Here is a 19517-nt window from a genome sequence, read left to right as displayed (position 1 = left end):
TACCCTTTTTTCCATTTTCAGCTAAACAAAATCTAGGCAAAACACTTTTGGTGGTGTTTTACAAAAGCGGATTTCTTAGTAGTAGATTTATTGGGAGATTTTTGCAAGAACGTACAGTCTTTCTGAGTTCATGTTGTACAAACTAAATAAGAAATTTGATGATCAGACAAATAGTTGCCAGCCATAACCTGAGTTCATGTTGAATTTGCAGAGTTCCTAGGGATAGATGCTAGACCATACACTTTCAGTTACATCGAACTAAAGACTGCTACAGACAACTTCAGTCCTTCTAAAAAACTTGGAGAAGGAGGATTTGGACCTGTTTATAAGGTAAGTCATTCATCTCCAGATCATGTGAGTGCCGCTAACTTGACTATCTAGTATGAAGTTGGTGTTCATAAACATCTTGCAATTTCCTGTAAATAACAATTAGAGCTTGCAATATTACCTTTTCTTTTGTTAGTCAAATTGGAAGTAGTGACCTTGTTACCACAATATTGTGTGCTTCTGATTGGTGTCTTGCTGGCTATTGCATTATCTGTTGATTACCCATAGTATATGAGATACCATTAAAAGTAAAGTGACATGCAAATTAATGAGCAATTCTCTATTATTAGTTCCAATGCACATATTTTATTTATTTTTCGATGACAAATAATCAATGTTTATAATATTCTTTTATTCTTTAATTTTTTGCTAGGCTGAACACTCAAAAGCAGAGATGAAATAAACTGATACTGAAAACTCTTTTAAGAACGTTCAAAGGTGATATCTGTAAAATCAGTACAATGGTGCAAAAAACTTGAGAACTTGTTAGATTAAAGTGGTTAATGCTATAGAAACTCTTATGAACTTGCTGCTCTTTGAGGAAGCTTGTTATAAATAGGAGAAGGTGGATGTTAAAGTAATTACATTAGGTGGAGGGTTAAAATTCCAAAATTGCTTTGATATGAGGATTATCTTGCTTAGTTGTTGAAATTTCAAACATGTACATTTTATACTTGAATGGTGTGGTTACTTGTACCATATAATGATTGCGATAAGATGATTGTTCTCCCTCCCTGGCTGCCAGCCATTTGACAGAAACTGTTAGATGCCCACTGAATCCATATCAAAACCATTTGTTGATTGACACGGACCCTACTTGATGACTCAACCTGCTATAAAATTACAATTTTAATCCACAAATTAAAAAGTGGGGGGGGGGGGGAACCTCTCATATAATGAGGGGCAACCGGTTCTCATAGGGGGTAGTTGACTGCCCCTCACCTAGTAAGGACTACCCTGCCCCCTCACCAAATGAGGGGTTGTCAAACTGCCCTTCATCTGGTGAGTGAAACACTTCTCTAAAAAAATTGTTTTTATTTTTATTTTTAATTTAGGGGTAAAAGTGTAATTTTACAACAGACTGAGTTATCAACTATGCCATGTATTTATCGGCAACTGGTGTGTGCATCTACGGTTTTTGTCATATGGCTAACGCCATGGACCATTTTGGACAAATAACTTATCACATTAAGACACTTTTGATACCCCATAAATCAGTCTAGTACAACTACTACAAATTCAGGACTAGGCAACCTCTCCTCATTTGGACAACATGAAAGGAAATACTACAGGTTTTGTAGTTTGGGTATAAGCATGCCATTCATTCAAAGTTTATCATCCTTGCCTGTACTTTTCTTATGGGCTCTAATGACAGGTAATCTAATGTTGAATAAACTAATATACATGATTAGTCTTTAATTTTTTGGGTTTGTAAAATATGTAGAGTGTAAACAATTTTTTTAAAATCATCACAATCAATATGGCGAGTCACACAAAACTGAATTTTTTGTTCATTAACCATGAAATTTTTTCTTTACGGTGCGGAGGCAAGACGTTCAGAAAGTAACTCTAAATAACAAAATGTAAGTCCTAGATATAAAACACTATAAGATATGGTACTTGGCATCCATGCTAGATTGACCAATGGTAAAATAATACAAACATATATAAATTTCCTACAAAACTGGGTTGTAGGAATTCCTCCAACCCAGCTCGTAAAAGTGTCATGTGTCTCTTGAACATGTAAGAAACACATCTTTTTTTTTTATTAATGCTATTAAAATAGGATGTGAGAAGCACATGCTATTAAAAAAATTTTGACCTTAGATAACCTCAGGAAGTGACATCTGATTGTGGTGAACAGATGTTGTATGTGTAAAAAGAGTAAGGAGACAGTGGATCATCTTCTTCTTCATTGTGAGGTAGCTTCTGCTTTGTGGAGTGCCTTCTTTGGCCACTTTGGGTTGTCATGGGTGATGCCTAGAAGGGTTGTTGAGATGCTAGCATGTTGGTGGTCCTCGGGAAGGGGGGGGGAGTGCTGCGGTTTGAAAGATGGTGCCTACTTGTTGTTTTTGGTTTTCATGGAGAGAGAAATAATAGGTGCTTTGAGGATTTTGAGAGGTCTTCCGAGGACTTATTATCGTCTTGTTTTCATACTTTGTATCTCTGGACTGTAGCCTATGTTTGTCCGGTGTCGATTAGCTATGATGAGTTCCTTGTACGTTTTTCCCCTTCTAGTTAGGTGATCCTTTGTATACTCCCAGTGTACTTTGGGGCGTCTTACGCTTTTAATAAAACTAATTATTACTTATCAAAAAAAAAAAGTGTTTCTCACATGCTATTAAAAAAGCATGGGAGAAACACATGCATGACCCAGGCTAAATTGAGTGGCGTCCCCACACGCTATATTATAGTCTCACTGAAGGACTTCCCAATGCTATATTATAGTCTCACTAAAAGACCTCTCAAAGCCGATGATGGTGTGCGGTATGTTAGAGTGGCGCAAGCACAGACAAGGGTCCCTAGAGTAAGGACAAAAATACAAGGTGTGGGCATGGACCTATGGAGTAAGGGACAAAACTTCATGCATAGGCATAAATTATAGTCCCTGTAGTAGGGGCAAAAGTGCATGATACAGGCAAACTCACATGACACACAAGTGATCCTAGAGATGGCCCAGTTGATTAAAAGCTTCCACTTGAGGGTGAGTGTAGCAATGTGATGGTGGACTCATACGTAAGGAGATTGTTGAGTATAAATGTGAGTGTAAAAAGATTGAATCCCACATTGTAAACATGCCACAAGTGTAAGTGGTTAATATAGTATATTTGGGCCCAAACCCATAGGTATAAGCTATAGGGCCCATTGTTGTTCTACCATACTATATTATAGTATCACTAAAAAGCTCTCCAAGGTATCATTCTTCCTAACAAGTGATACAGAGCCGATGCTAGTGTGTGGTATGGAGTGGCGCAAGCACAGACAAGGGTCCGTGGAATAGGGACAAAGTGCAAGGTGTGATCATGGACTGTAATTATGTCCATGGAGTAAGGGGCAAAAGTTCATGGCGCAGGCTCAAACGAGTTCCTAGAGTAGGGACAAAGTTACATGGTAATGGCAAACTCACATAGCGCACAGATGATCTTGGAGACGCCCCTTAAGATTAATAAAAAGCTACCGTTTGAGGGGGAGTGTAGTAATGTGGTGGACTCACACTTGAGAAGGAAATTGTTGAATATATATGTGTGCGTATAAAAAGATTGAGTCCCACATTAGAAACAAGTCACAAGTATGACTAGTTAATATAGCATATTTGAGCCCAAACCCATAGGGGGTAAGCTGTTGGGTTGAGCGGTGTTCCAAAATGGTATATTATGGTCTTACCGAAAGACTCCCATATGTGTCAATCTCCCTAACGACTGCAGAACCCAATGAGTAATATTTAGAATGTAACTAAAACGAGCACATTTATTAGCTTGGTTTGATTTCTTACAATACATGGATGTGGTGCAGATTTATCGTGCATAGCTGCTGGACTGTAATTATGTCTGGACGTTTCAAGATCCAATTTGTTGAAACTATAGCATTGTATTATGTACTTAAAGCGATAGATAAAAATTGAATCTGACATGATGATAGGAATTTTTTAAGAACTTATTGTTTGCCTCAGATTTTATTTTTGAATTTGTTCTGTATAGGGAACACTTAATGATGGCAGAGTAGTTGCTGTGAAGCAACTTTCTTTGGCATCTCACCAAGGAAAGAACCAATTTGTAACAGAGATTGCTACTATATCTGCCGTACAACACCGGAACCTTGTGAAATTGTATGGATGCTGCATTGAGGGCGAGAAACGGCTTCTTGTTTATGAGTATCTGGAAAACAGGAGTCTTGATCAAGCATTATTTGGTAAGAGATAGAATAACATTTTACTGAACTTATATCTATTTTTCTAGTAAGGAAGTACAACACTGGATATTTTATAACATATGGTTGGTTTGTATGAGACAGGAGATAGAAGTTTGATTCTTGATTGGGGAACACGTTTTGATATATGCATGGGCATAGCAAGAGGTCTAGCTTATCTTCATGAGGAGTCAAGGGTTCGAATCGTACATAGAGATGTGAAGGCCAGCAATATTCTGCTCGACTCTAATTTCATCCCCAAAATTTCAGATTTTGGTTTAGCCAAACTTTACGATGATAAAAAGACCCACATAAGCACGCGTGTTGCAGGGACAATGTATGAAGATCCCCTGTAATACTTTTTTGTTTACAGATATATTAAGTAATAAGTTGTGCATTAATTAATTGATGATATTGATTCAGTGGGTATCTTGCACCGGAGTATGCTATGCGTGGACATCTCACCGAGAAGGCTGACGTATTTTCATTTGGTGTGGTGGCTCTAGAGATGGTTAGTGGCAGGCCTAACTCTGACTCAAGCTTAGAAGAAGAGAAGCACTATCTTCTTGAATGGGTGGGTAAGAATAATTATATCAATTAGATTCTGTTTTCTAGAGTGGATGATGATGAACATTTGTCATTTTTTTGCTTGTTAGGCTTGGCATCTGCATGAAAACGAGCGTGCTATTGAACTGGTGGACTCAAAACTATCATCAACATACAGCGAGGAGCAAGCAAAAATAGTGATTGGAGTCGGACTGTTGTGCAGCCAAGCATCACCAACGCTAAGGCCCTCAATGTCACGTGTGGTAGCAATGCTTTCAGGAGACGCTGAAGTGAACACTGTAACTTCAAGACCAGGATACTTGACTGATTGGAAATTTGATGACGTAACAAGCAGCTTTATGTGTGATATTCAAACTGAAGGAATGGTTGATGGTGATGCTACCCCATACAACTTTACACCAAGCACCAGCACCAGCACCAGCACGTTTGTGAATGCAGATGCAGAGCATTCGCCTAGACCTATGCTTCAACAGACAAATCGAGATGAGAATTGATTTGTTTTTCCTAAATCAAGAACAACATGAACAAGTGTTTTATGTACTTTCAGTATATGTTGTTGTATCACCAGATATATTCTTTCAGTTTCAGACTCAGTTTTTCCTTGATACCTAAATATCATTCAAGGGCTTTCATTTCTTTTGTTTTATGTTGCTCAGCCTAACAATCCTTTCCATTTTTCGTTCGATCAATGTGGGTTTTTTTTTTTTTTTTTCCTAAAGCCGCTCTTTTTTAAGACAAAAATTTCCTGAAATTGCTTAAATTTTCGAATTTATTAATAGAATATGTGGAAATTTTGAATTTTGACTCATCTTTGCATAGAGGGTCAACTGGCTATTATGCTTGTAGGTATCTTAAACATGAAGATCACAGAGAAGGGAAGAGGTTGTCAAATGTCACATTCCGTCTGGTGGGCAAAACAATCATTCAATGGGATTGGGATGGGAAGACGATTATGAGCTGCACAGAATCTTCGGGAGTACACTTGAACAAGTCATTCCATATACCTATGAGATTGAGTTAAATGTGCATTGCATTGTCACGCGACAGTTTATAGGATACTTATCACGACGTAGCAATTCATGTAACACTTACTATGTCGGCCCGGCCACTAAAATATAGAGTGTCGCATGACAATTTATATGATACTCATCTTCATAGAATGTGAAAGTGAACTACTAAATGACTTTAAAAAGAATTGTAATAAAATTAACTGCAGCATTTGAATCATTTTCCAATCTGGAATCGTACCCACATAGAGCTTGAAAGTGAAAACGCTCTTCTACTTTTCTTACAACACGAAAATAGTTCTTTTTTTTTTTTCTTTTTTTTTTTCGAGAGTAAAATAGGTGTTCTAAGTTATTCAATATCTTCCTAACAGCGATGTCTTCAGCCTCTAACAGCTAGAATTGATCAAGAGTTGGTTCAAACCAATTAGATAACACCAAGTATCACGTGTGATAATTTTTTAAACCAAGGTGGCTATTTCATAATAGTCCAAAACGCATGCACTAAAATAGCATTGAACCCTTTCAGTTTTGATTGTTTTAATCACTGTTTCAATTGCCATTGCCCAAACAAGTGTTCAATGTCTTATTTTCTTTAAATATATTCTTCTTTTTATCTTTCCTAAGAAATAGTTTTCATAAAATAGACCCAATCATGGCCCTAAACATAGTCTAATCTTTTTGTTCTACCATATGCCTTCGAAGCCTCAATAAATCCTACAAGAGAATAACTTCTATAAGGTCTTGGCACGAACCAAGACCTTTGTGCTCTCAAATAAGAGTATGACAAATCAGCGTGAAACACCATAACAAAAAAAAACATAAACACCTAATTTATTCTCATCAAGAACTCATATGGGTTAAAACAAAAAAATCTTCTTAAATAAACCTTTCATGTTCTTCTTCTCTAGACCCACTTTCAGCTACCAACCTCTCGCCAGCAAGCCCAGACCGCGGCGGAGATGACGCCAGTCGGCCCAAAACTTGCAGGAGACCATGCTGGCCACCCCCTCTCTCTCTATCTCACCTGCAGCAGAGAAAAAATAATTTGATGCCAGTGCTCCCTTTCCCATTTCAAAGATTTGGGTTGATTGCTTGATTGCTTAGTATTCAAGAATTGGGTTCTCCCATTTCTCTGTTGCCGGACATGTTGAAAATCAAGTAATCAACCCAAATCTTTGAAATGGGAGAGGGAGCACCGGCAGTAGAGAAATTTCTTCTCTGCGGCCGGTGTGTGAGAGAGAGAGGGAGAGGAGCACCAACAAGGTCTGGGCCGACCGGCGTCACCTCCGGCACGGTCTGGGCTTGCCAGTGGCGGGTTGGTGGCTGACGGTGGGTCTAAAGAAGAAGACGAAAGGTTTATTTTAGAAGATTTTTTTGCTTCAACCCATATAAGGTCTTGGTGAGAATAAATTAAGTGTTTATGTTTATTTTTGTTATGGTGTTCTACGCTGATTTGTCATGATCTTATAGGAAAGCACAAAGGCCTTAGTTTGTGCCAAAACTTTATAGAAGTTATTCTCAATCCTACAAACCCAAATATAGCACAATAATCAATTACTACTCAAAATCCCCAAAAATATCAAATTTATTGTTCCCAATATCATGCATATACCCCTGAAACTGCAATCTCATTTTTCTTCTGTTATTTTGAGATAGAGCTCATTGGGTTCCAAATTGTTATAGAATTAAAGCATTACTCAATCAACTATATTGTCTGAATAAATCTCCTCAGAACCTCAAAATTTAGGACATATCACATAGGCACCAGAGAGAATACAAGTTGGAAGGACTTGACCAGACAATCACAGCTCCTAAATAACTTACGAAATTATAAAGGGCAGGGTAAAAGGATATCATCCTACTCGGTCATAATGAAACATCAGCGGATTCAAAAAAACAAAACATAAAATTTATAAAGCAAAACAATATAAAACATATAAATATACAATGCAGCAAAAGTAAAGTCAACAAAAACAAAAACACTTGACACTGATTTCAGTCAATTTACAAATCAGTAAACTTCGTACTACATACCCACGTAATTATGCCTTAAGACTGCCATAGTACCTCCTACTCTCTGGTCCAAAAGTCGGAGAGAGAAGGGACTTTAGACCGTCATTAAAATATCCACCCAGTCATAAGGATGAGAGAAATGGATTCAAGAAGAAATAACTAACAAAAAAAAAAACTTAGAAAAAAAAAAACCCTAACAAAAATAAAGGTATCAAAAAAATGCACCAAAAATAAAGTGAACTTCTCTTATTCAAGCAACCCAAGTTCTAGGTTTAAGAAGACAAAAGAATACTATCAAATATTATATTATTCCAATTGAATACACATTCTATCACAACCGATAGCATCCCAAATAATATTGTTTATAAAGTTTTCAACGCAAGAAATATGCATCAATGACGAAGCGTTGCAAGGTCAGATTTGCATGATCCAACTCTTATATCATTTACAATCTAGTCTAGACGAAGCAAATTTTTTTTTTTTTTTTTGATAAGTAATGTAGTATATATCAAAAAAAGCGCAAAGCGCCTCTAAGTACACAATAATGTATACAAAGGAACCCAAACAAACACCCAGAAAACCCCAGAAAAAAAACCAAACAAACCAATCAAAAACCCAGAAAAACCCAATCAAACCAAACACCCATCCAAAGGGGAATACAAGAGACCCAACCAAACCCCAAGAAAAGCCCTAGTGCATCTCAGGTGGAACCCTAGTGCACCTCAGGGGGAAAAGAAAAAGCATTTTTCGATCCCAAAAAACCCCGCCGACGCCAGCCCTTCACCGGAGAGATGGAGCAATCCAGATTATTGAGCTCCCTCAACCCCTTAACCTTAGAAGCAGAAACTTCAACCTTAGGGGCAGAAACTTCAACCTCAGCAAGCAGGTCCTTGTTCTTATGCAGCTGCTTTGCGACTTTTTCCTTCACCCTCCGGGTATAAAACAGTTGGGACGAGGATATAGAGGAGTAAATGGGAGTACCACTCTCTGTCATGCGAGGAAAAGGACGGCTAAGACTCCTCCCCATCTCAGCCGCCCCATCGAGAAGGGAAGTAGTCGAGAGTGAAGTGCATCCCTGCGACGAGAACAAGGAGGTAGTAGCAGGGGGACAGCCAACTTGAACCTCCACCGGCGCAGAGGGAACCAGAACGGGGTCCTTTCCCTTAGAAGACAAAGAATCCTTCAACACCACCGGAGCGGGAGAGACGGCTCTCGGACTCAAGAACCCACGACGAAACAAACCTTTCTCCGGAGAAGAAGGACGAACAACCAGCTCCTCCTCCCCCGAAAAAGGAAACTCCCTATCCCTGCAAGAGCTCGCCGGAGAGTCCACCTCCCAAGGAACAGCGAAGGCCTCCTTGAGAATAGAAAGACGAGCCGAATCAGAAATCTCCGAAGACACAGTCGCACCCCGGCAGGTTTCAGGCATCGAAGAAAGAAAACCCTCCCAGTCCCTGCGCAACGTGCTCGCCGGTAAAGCCTCCGCAGAAAGGGAAAAAGAAGCCCCCTGAGAGGACCCGTCACCGGCAGACCCAACAATCTCGCCCAAAACTCGCACCGGAGAGAGAGAGAACACTGCCGGGGAAGACCCATCGCCGGAAGACCTAGCCAACGGCTCCAAACACTCTTCAGAGGCTAGAGGAATCCCAGCCGATGCAGACTCCAAAGGTAATGAGAACGAGTTATGGACTGGATCTGAGAAATCCGGATCCAAGTACTGAACCGGATCCAAATTTTGACCCAAAACTACTTCAGAGACCGACCCGGAATCACAACCCAAAGCAGAAGTTGATAGGCCCAAAAAACGCACCCTATTACTCCTGCGATTGGGCTTCGAGACAACCCCTGCACGGACCCGGTCCAACTTACGTTGGATTTGCCCTAGAAGCCTCAACAAACCACTAATACCGATCTTGCCCTTCTTCTTCTTCCTCAGACTCACTGACCCAGCCGCCTCCGCCAGAGGAGAAGACAAGCTCTCCAACGCAGAGCAATCCACGGCAGAACGCAACCCCAAACCGTCATACTCCGAATCCCAACAAGACGACCCCGGAAGCAAATCGAGAGACCTCGGATACTCAACTGCTCTCGCCTCGACGCCCGGAGAAGATCGAAGGACATCCACGAAAGACCTCCCGGAATCGACCCCCAAAGAAGGACCATCCATTAGAAACCCCGCCGAAGATGGAACCCCCGACTCCGCCGTACCATCCGACTTGATCTGTGCCGCCATCAATTGCCGAAGCTCTCCCGCGAAACGCCGCCAGCCCCTCCCAAAACGTCCCTCCGGAAGCCAAATGACTCCCTTACGACCACCCTCAGCCAACACCGATACCTCCAAGAATCTTCCGGCCTTATTACCTCCCCCGTGGACCATCGTGGCCTTATCACCCTCACGGTAAGATTTGGCGATTTCTTCCTTCACCTGAACCTGAATCGCCGCTTCCACCGTTTCCACCAACCACGACGAACACTGAATGCTCGCGTAAATATACCCCACGAAACCTTTTCTCCTCTCCTCCAGACGAAGGTTAGGACACCCAACCTTTGCCGAAAGGCAGAAGGTTTTGGCTTCAAAAGAGAATCTGCGTTCCATACGCCGAACCCTAACGCGCAGCACCAGCCGCGCCACCGATCGCAGAAAAAAACTTTCAAAAATTCAAATTTTGAAATTCATCCGAGTCTAGAGAGAGAGAGAGACATTCTAGAGAGAGACTACCCTAGACGAAGCAAATTATACACTGTAACAAATTTATATCCAGCAAAACATAAAGCACCCTATGTAAACAAATACTTTTTTTTTTTTTTTGAAACACATGTATACAAATACTAATTTCACACAATTGTATAAGAGAAATGGATCCACACAAAGCGTCAACAATTTCCCACAGAAATGATTTAAACTAAAATGCCTTCAAAAGGATAAAAATCAAAAGACACCATCCATAACCAACTCAAAAAATAAAAATAAATTAAATTAAAAAAAAAAATTAAAAAAAATGCTAGAACCTCAGTAGACATCACCCAATTCCTGTTGATAGTACTAGAAAACCATATGTTTGTAACTTCTGAGCAGCCTCATGTTGTTTCCCCACTATATCCTTACATGCTAGGTGTTTTGCTTGGAAATTCTTATTTCACCAAATGTGAAACATTTTGATATAATAAATCCTGTAAAGCACACAAAATAAAATTCCTCAAACTATCCACATTATCCTTATCAAATCCGAATAGCTTATTCACAGTAGAAGGCAACCCAAGTTAAGCTAGTTTCCTTGCTTCAACAATTAAAAGAGTACCCTAAATAATTCACTTATAAGAAAATAGCCCGAGTATTCATTTCACTTCCATGTTCAAACTCCTCCCACTTCAAGTCTTCCAACTAAAATAGATTTATCTGAGAGCACTCTTTGAGAGCTTTGCGTGAATTCTCTGTACAAGCTAGACTCTTGAGGCTTTCATCAAGTAATTTCTAGAACCCCATCACTACTTAATAAACATTCAATACTTCATGGGAAGTCAGTACTACTTTTTTTTTGATAAGTCAGTACTACTTTTTTTTTGATAAGTCAGTACTACTTTTATACCTCCGACAAACTTAAGTTACTATCCTCTCTTCAATTATGTGATTTTAAAGCAACTCTGAACTCCCTCAGAGGCAGATACCAATGTAATGAATTGCTCATCACATGCCTGGCATGTTTAACATCACAAATAAACTTCCTAATCCTAGCTGTAACTCCACTCTTCTTTATCACTTTTTTCCTTGTTTTGATAAATTAATGCATTCCATTTAAAAGAGCAAAATGGTGCAACCCTAGCACACAGGATGTATATAAGAGATAACCCCCCACTAATCGTGAAGAGAAGAACATAAATCTACTAGTTCAAAAAATTAGAAAAATGAAAGAAATTATATGCCCATGTCCATATATAAAGCTTTTTGACCAAGAAGTTCTTGAGCTCTTCCACCACAATCTCACGATCTTCGAAACATCTTGCACTCCACTTTGTCCATATGCTCCACATTAAGCACAAAGGTTCATCTTCCAAATAGATGAAATTAAACGACTTTCCAACTTACCTTGCCAACGATCTAACTCTATTACCCTTCTAGGTATAACCCATTCCACTCCAAAAAGAAAAACGATCACATTCCATAATTCTCTTGCCACTTCACAATGGAGAAGAACATGATCTATAGATTCTTCGCTCTTTTTACACATGCAACATCAATCCACCACTATTGCTTCTCCCTTCCTCAGATTATCCAAAGTCAAAAAGTCTTTCTAAGAGTGTCATCCATACGAAGAAATCCACTCTCAATGGAACATGGACTCTCCAAATACTCTTCCAAGAAAAATGTAAACCCCCCAAAGTAGATAATACCTAATAAAATGACCTAACTTCAAACTTCCTCCTCTTTGAAGGGACTCACCAAATACAATCCTCACCACCTTGTCTCAATCTAAGGGAATACAACAAATCATAAAATGCAATCACCAAACCGACCTCCCATTTCTATACAGATCTAATAAAAGATAAGTTCCACCGAAGATTAAAATTAGACACCTGCATATTATCCGCAACTCACGCCTCCTTACAACAAGCAATACTAAACAACTCCATAAAAGATTCCTTTAGTGGATGATCCCCTCACCATCTCCCACTTCGTATCTGACCAATCTCTAAACAACTCCCCACTCCCCTCCTAATGTGTTTCCACACTCCAACTCTAACTCCTCCTAATGTGTTTCCACACTCCCAACTCCAAAGCATCCTTCTACCTCCTTAGAACACTAATCTTTGCTCATGCTATCATATGTAGTTTCCACCACCAATCTCCACAATGACTCCCTCTTTGTTGCGTTATGCCATAACCACTTACCCATCAGTTTCTTATCCCCAATCTACCAGTTTGCTTTAGAGAACAAATCTTTGACCAATAAACTAAATGGAACTTAAACTCCTCATTAATAGCTCCCAATAAAAAGCCTCAATGAAGTTTCTCAAGCCTATTAGCCACACCAATAGGAATAGAAAACGACAGATAGCATGTGCGAAAATTGGATAAAGTACATTTGTTCAAGGTTATCACCCTTTGACAAATAGGGTCTCTTCCAACCAGCCAACCATCTTTCCATTTTTTCTACAATGCCACTCAATATTGAAGTAGAGTTATATGGCACCTAGGGCTGTAAATGAATAGAGCCACTCACAAACAGGCTTGAGCTCGGATCAGGATTGGTTCATTTATTAAACGACCAAAGCTTAAACAAAAGTTTAGGGTCGTTTATTAAATAAGCCGAACTCATATAAACTCAGCTCAGCTTGTATAACTTTTTTTTGATAGGTAAACAAAGAAATATTATAAAAAATGTAGGCGCCCCTAAGCATATAGGAAGTATACAAAAAGGACACCAAAAAAGAAAAAGAAAGAGCAAAAACAGAAGAAAGAGGGAAAAACACCCACAGAAATCCAAAAACAGGAGAAACCCCAAAAGCCCCTACAAAAACCAACTCCCAAAACCTTAGGCTAAATTACATCACAGCAAGAGTCCTCTTGCCTCTGTCCCAGCTATAACCAACATTCCTTGCATCAAAGTTGATCGAGCCCTCATGTATAACTTCATTTTTTTTATATAATATATTTTTTTTTTAACATTGTAATGAAAACATGTCAAGTGTTTAAAAAGATAAAAATGAATTATCTTCATAATGTAATAGATATAAATTGAATTATTGTAATTGTGAGTCTCGATATAGATAAATGTGTATTTGAGTGGGTTAATGTGTATGTATATATGTGTGTTGTTTGTGTTTGTGTTTGTGTGTGTGTGTGTAATGAATGTATATAGATTTTGTAAGATAAACATATAACTCAATATTAGATTATTTAAAATTCAGGTTAATTTATCCAAATACTTTTCTTTTTTTTTTTTTTGATAGGTAACAATTTATCCAAATACTTAAATAATAAATCATAAAAAATAATGAAATAACAAATAATTAGTATGAATTTACAAAAAATAAAATAAAAAATCATGACATTTACTTCATATATGGAATGAATAAGTTAATTGAGTAAACTGTAAACAAGTTCAGATGAACAGGGCTTAAATACATTCTAGCTTAGCGATAAACTCAGCTTGATTACAACTCTAGGCGCACCCAAAGAAAGACCCAAATATTTCATTGTTAACAAAGCCACCCTACACCCCATAATACTTGCCAAACTTTCCACATCTTCCATCTCACCAACTAGAATTATCTATGAGTTCGATAAATTAATCTTTAACCCCGATACCACTTTTAAGGCATAAAAATAGACATTGCAGATTACGAAGATGTTCACAATTAGCCTCGCAAAAGATCAACATGTCATCCGCAAATAAAAGATGATACACAACTAGTTCTGCATCATTTCTTGACTCCATTGAAAAACCCAATAAAATCCACTAGTTCACCGGAGCTGACAATCATCCTACTTAGAGACTCTATAACAACTACAAAAAGTAGTCGAATGGTAAAGATAGTCCATTTTTTTATCCCCAAGATTTTCAATTTCATTCCTATTATAGGCATAAACATTTCAAGTACAATAATAAGATTAACCAACAACATAGGAGAACTGAATAGTAAGGAAACAAATCTGACCCTAGATCCTTGGCAGTCATCTGTAATTGAATGGCAAGCATTCACAACCAGATATTCTCGCTACCTCATAAAATAAACCATGAAACATAATAACAATTCATAAGAATCATAAACTGAAGTTACACTTTAGCACACTAGACAACAAGATCATTTCACACCCGATAAACCAGCCCATTATTCAGATATTGAAACTAACAAAATTTTTGAAGCACTAGCGTAAAAGAAACAAATCAAACATAATAATTAATGCTCAAGAAGAATAAAAAGCCTACTTTTCAGTCAAATTTAGACGTACTAAGTTCCTATCACACGAAATTTCAACCTCACATAAGAAAAAGAAACACAAAACCCAGATCCCCAACTCAGTAAATCTCGACAAATAAAACATTTTGTGACCGCAACAAGCAAATCCCAAAAACACAAACCTACGCACGCATACTCAAAAACAGTATTCACAACCATGTTGAAGGCATCAACATCCACGAAAATAACCACATAGTCTACAATAACATTAAGCGCAATACAAATTCAGTCAAATTTTTACAGAATATAACAAGTATAATGCACCATACACATATCGCATTCTCATAATAAGCAGTCATCAACAACCTGATCATTGATTCAATCGATTAACCTCTGGCCTTAAGCTCAGCGAGGCGCCTAGAGAGGTCGTCCTCGTCGACCTTCTCGGCCTCCTTGGTGGGCACCGCATGTGCGGCCGGCTGCGGCAGCCCGACAGAGACCTCAAGGCCGTAGTCGTCGGCGACCTGCTGCATGAGGCTGTTGACCTCGCCCTCGGGCGTAGAGAGCGAGGTGGAGCCGGCCATGGCGCTCTCCATGAACTCGGCCTGGACCTCCATGTTGACGAACTGCTTCTCGAACTGGTCCATGGTCTCGGACATCTTCTGGAGGTTGCCGGTAGCGAGCGTAGACTCGAGGGACTTGACGATGTTGCCCATGGACTTGTTGATAGTCGTCATCTTGGCCTGCGTGTCTAGACGCGCGACCACCGCGTCGAGGCGAGACGAGAGGCGCAGGTAGTTCATCTGCTCTGTGCGCTTCCGGATCGCGTTCTCCGCGTAGATTCGAGCGCCATCTATGTTTCCCTTTTCCATCGCCTTCTTTATCTTCAGCTTCTCCGATTTCTCCTCCTTCTCACATTTCTTCGCCTGGCGTTGCAGAGACTTGGCTGTGAATTTCAACTCCATTATCTGATTCAAGAGCTTCTCCGTGTTTCCCATGGTCGATGATCGGAGCCCCGAATTTCAAATTTCGAATTGTAGGGTTTTCAGAGAGAGAGAAAAAAGGAAAGAGGAATCGATTTGATCGGGAGAAATAGTGGGTAGACGACGGGGTTGATTTGTTGGACCAATAATCACCGCGTTACGTACTTTTGGTGGGTCCAAACTGACCGTGTAGAGTGGGACCAGGATCCCTGGGACTTCGAGATTATGGAGTTTACGGTCAGGATTTCTTGAAAGAGATCTATTACTTACTGTGATGACACGTGTCCTACTAAATAAATAATAATAAAATATTATTTAATTCTTTTATAAAAAATAAATAATCAAATAATAAAAATATATAATTTTTTTTAATTATTATTTGGCCCAAGCCAAAGGCCCTTGGGGTTGTACAAAGTCCAAAAAAAATAAAAAAAATGGGTTTTTTGGGGAGTGGCTAAACCATCCCAAGGACCATCATTCGGCCATGGGTGGCCCAAACCGGATTTGGGGTGGCTTTCCTAAGGGCCAAAAGTTCAAAAAAATGTGCTTGGCCCAAGGGTGGCTGATGGCCCTCGGAGGTGGCCAGTGGCAAGTGGCCCTCCATCTGTCTCTTTGTACTTTGGTCCTTCACTATCAGTCTATCACTAAGCACCACCAACGTCACAAAACCAACTGTCGCTCTCTCTCCAACAAAATTTTCTCTCCACATGAAAATCACACAGCTGGCTATCATTCCAATTCATCGGCAACTCTCCTCCTGAACCAAAAACGGAGAGGAAGAAATTGAGAAAAGAAAAAAAGCAATCTCTCTCACTCTCTCAAGGGCCAAATAATAATAATAATATATATATATATATATATATTTTTTTTTTTTATAAGTTAAATAATATTTTATTGTTATTTATTTAGTGGAACGCATTGCATCACGGCAGGCGTTGGATCTCTTTCAAAAAATCCTAACCGTAAATTTCAGAATCTAGATTCCCACCTAATTCTATGAGGGATCCGGCTTACATGCTATTATTAAAATAACAGCATGTATGTTGTAATTTAATCAATGGTCAAGATTGAATCTTTCAAAAAATTTCTTCATTTTCTCTCTCTTATTAAAAGCTTCTAAAATTAAGTCAACTTTTAGATTCAATCGTGATCATTGATTAAACTACAGCATACATGATGTTATTAAAATAACAGGCTGGAAGCCAGATCCTTCCGGGAGATCCTGATCCCTGTGTAGAGTGCAAAAGAGTAGTGAAGGGAGGCGCAAGATGATTATTAGCATTGGTCGAACAGCATCTTTCAACATTTTACATATATCAAAAAAGCACTTTTCTTTATTTTATTCAGGATGTTTTGGATTGCCTTAAAATATAAGGCGTTTGACATTGTCATTTAAAAAGTACTTAATCTAAAATAGAAATAAAAATTTGTGATTTTTATAAGCAGGTAAGATACTACATATTTGAAGAAACACGAATTTAAACCAAAATCACGATTTCGTATAACAAATATTTGATAAAAAAATTATGTTTAACATGTTTTACCAAACACCTTTGCATTTTTAAAAAATAGTAATTTCAAAAATGCAATTTTGAAAATCGTACTTATTGAAACCGCAATCCCAAACGGACCCTTAATGTCCGTTTAGGTTTGCGATTTAAAAAAGTACAATTTAAAAATAACAATTTTCAAATGTAGGATTTTAAAAAATGATTTTTAAATAGGTAGTTAAGCGTTTTGAAAAATCGTTGTTTGACATTTAAAATTGCAGTTTAGCCTTTAATTTCTCAATTAAAATTTATAGACGATTGTCTCTGGAATTACACCTATGTCTTGCCAAAACAAAACTATACTTTTACGGTGTAATATCATAGGCAACACCTCATTCAATTATTTACTCAAAATGCATGTTTATTTGCGCTTATAAATACTGGCTCAACTATAAGGTTTACGAAGTATTTGTGGCTTGTCATGTTGTTTAAGAGGACCTTTAAGAAAAGAAGCCAGAGGTCCATTTTGCATGATCTATGTTTGATCAGAATAACTATACTGCAATTAGTAGCTCCCGATCTTGATTGATGATAGTATATGCACACCTGGTGACTTATTTTAGTTAACTTGGATTTGTCATTTTCACATTTCATTACAATAACTTTGAAACGTTCAATGGACAACACCTTCGCATAGTTAACAGTTAACTGGATTTGATGGTTTGCCAGCAACCCTTCCAAAATGGTTCATGCCAATTTTGGGGGCATTACAAGGCGATGGTATGATGGTTTAAGAATGAGAAAATCAAACTCAAAAAATGGTTTATGAAATTTAAAAATGGAAATCATTTTACAAACCTAAATAAGTTATTTTAGTCAAACCGAAAATATTTTTGTTTTAACTATTATTTTTTATTGCACCAAATGCCGAAATATATGGAACACATTTTTCATAAAATATTTTACTTCAAAAAAACACACAACCTAAATCTATGCTTATGGTTAAATCCTCAATCTATGTTAAATTTCTCTCAATCTATGTGCTAGCACATTAGGATAGTGCTTCTTATCTAGCCTAATATCCTTCCTTTCCTTGATTTGAAAATATCACTAGTTACAAAAATTGTTGAATGAACGATGGATTAAGATTCTCTACAATTTTAAAAAAATAATAGATTTTCAAATTATGTAATTTTGGCTTTTTTTTAGACATTGAAACACGTGAAAAATGTCATATATTAAAAATATGGTATGTTACAGTTGAGAATTGAGTATATTTTCATCAGGTTTCTTGCTCTCTATGTTGTAAAAAAAGCTTTGAGCCAAAATTTGTATTTTGATTTTATGAAGAATGAGCGTCTTTACAAAAGTAAAGATGAATCCTTTTGGGAGAAAAATTCATTTTTAATTATCTTGATAATGGACTTGGCTTACCTGCGGTACGGTAGTTTGGTCTACTGGCTTTTAACTCTTAGAGCATTCCCAATGGAAGAGCCAAATGTTACTTTTATCTAGAATAACTCTTCAAATGTTCAAAAAACCTCCCACATTGGATGAGCAAAAAATATATGTAAAATAGATATTTGATTAGAAGAGCTAAAAAAAAAGTTAAATGTAGCAGCACTTTTTAAGGGAGCCATTTTATTTTTTAGTGTTTCTCTCTCCTGCTTTATCTTTTTCCCAAATCTTTTCCCACCTATTTTTTAGAAATATAGCTAATTGGATGTGTAGACACTTAAAAATGGTTTAGCTAAACTAGATAAAAATAAGTTTTGAAGAGCCATTTTACATAAAAATATGGCTCTTCCATTGGGAATGCTCTTAGAAGGTTAATGTGAATTGAAAAAAAAAAAAAAAAATTAATTAAAAAAAGGTCAAAAATTTCCGTTCTAAATCCAAACGACATCGTGTGGCGCTTGGGAACAGTTTCATCGATGTAATCTCTTGCCTTTACCCTTCAGCTTAGACTCTTTCTCCGCTGACAAATCAATGTCACTCTTGTTCGACCTCCTACAACACTCCATTTTGTCTATTAACTCCTTCCTTTGATATTGAGCTAACGAAGGGTTCCCAACATAGCTAGATTTATATAAAGAAGATGTTAGACATTTTCTTGCCTTTATGTAGTACGAAAATGTCCACAATAATCATAAAGATCGAATCTTTAAAAACCCAGTAAACACAAATGCATAAAATTTAGGGAAATTGAAACGGGGCTGTTGTGAGACGCCCATTCCAAATGGGTTGGAGCTATGAAGCTTATCAGTACCTCTTATGATTCTATGAAGACTCTCATTGGGGTTCGAGAGGCAGAGTTGCTCTGT

At 38.0% G+C, this 19517-nt stretch overlaps 2 protein-coding genes across 2 annotated transcripts in view; one reads left to right on the top strand and one right to left on the bottom strand.

Moving 5' to 3' along the window:
• LOC132176694 (putative LRR receptor-like serine/threonine-protein kinase At1g56130) overlaps positions 1-5483 on the top strand; it is a 44191-nt gene extending 38708 nt beyond the window's left edge. Inside the window, exons 20-24 of the mRNA XM_059588971.2 lie at positions 212-330; positions 4026-4236; positions 4339-4570; positions 4657-4807; positions 4890-5483. Of these exons, the coding sequence (XP_059444954.2) occupies positions 212-330; positions 4026-4236; positions 4339-4570; positions 4657-4807; positions 4890-5294 (1118 nt within the window). The 3' untranslated portion in view covers positions 5295-5483. The remainder of the gene's footprint in view (positions 1-211; positions 331-4025; positions 4237-4338; positions 4571-4656; positions 4808-4889) is intronic.
• A 9472-nt stretch (positions 5484-14955) lies between these two features.
• Positions 14956-15803, bottom strand: LOC132176699 (ESCRT-related protein CHMP1B). The gene has a single exon (XM_059588979.2). The coding sequence runs from the start codon at positions 15716-15718 to the stop codon at positions 15107-15109; it is 612 nt and encodes a 203-aa protein (XP_059444962.1). The 5' UTR covers positions 15719-15803; the 3' UTR covers positions 14956-15106.
• Positions 15804-19517: the final 3714 nt, after the last annotated feature.

Source organism: Corylus avellana, chromosome 3 (genome assembly GCF_965113065.1).
Source record: "Corylus avellana chromosome 3, dhCorAvel1.hap1.2, whole genome shotgun sequence".
NCBI lineage: Eukaryota > Viridiplantae > Streptophyta > Magnoliopsida > Fagales > Betulaceae > Corylus > Corylus avellana.
Note: the sequence above shows the minus strand (reverse complement) of the source record. Positions and strands in the feature narration are given on the sequence as shown.

Excerpts from the sequence above, each read along its gene's own strand:
- LOC132176699 (XM_059588979.2), bottom strand. The coding sequence starts at position 15,718 with ATGGGAAACACGGAGAAGCTCTTGAATCAGATAATGGAGTTGAAATTC.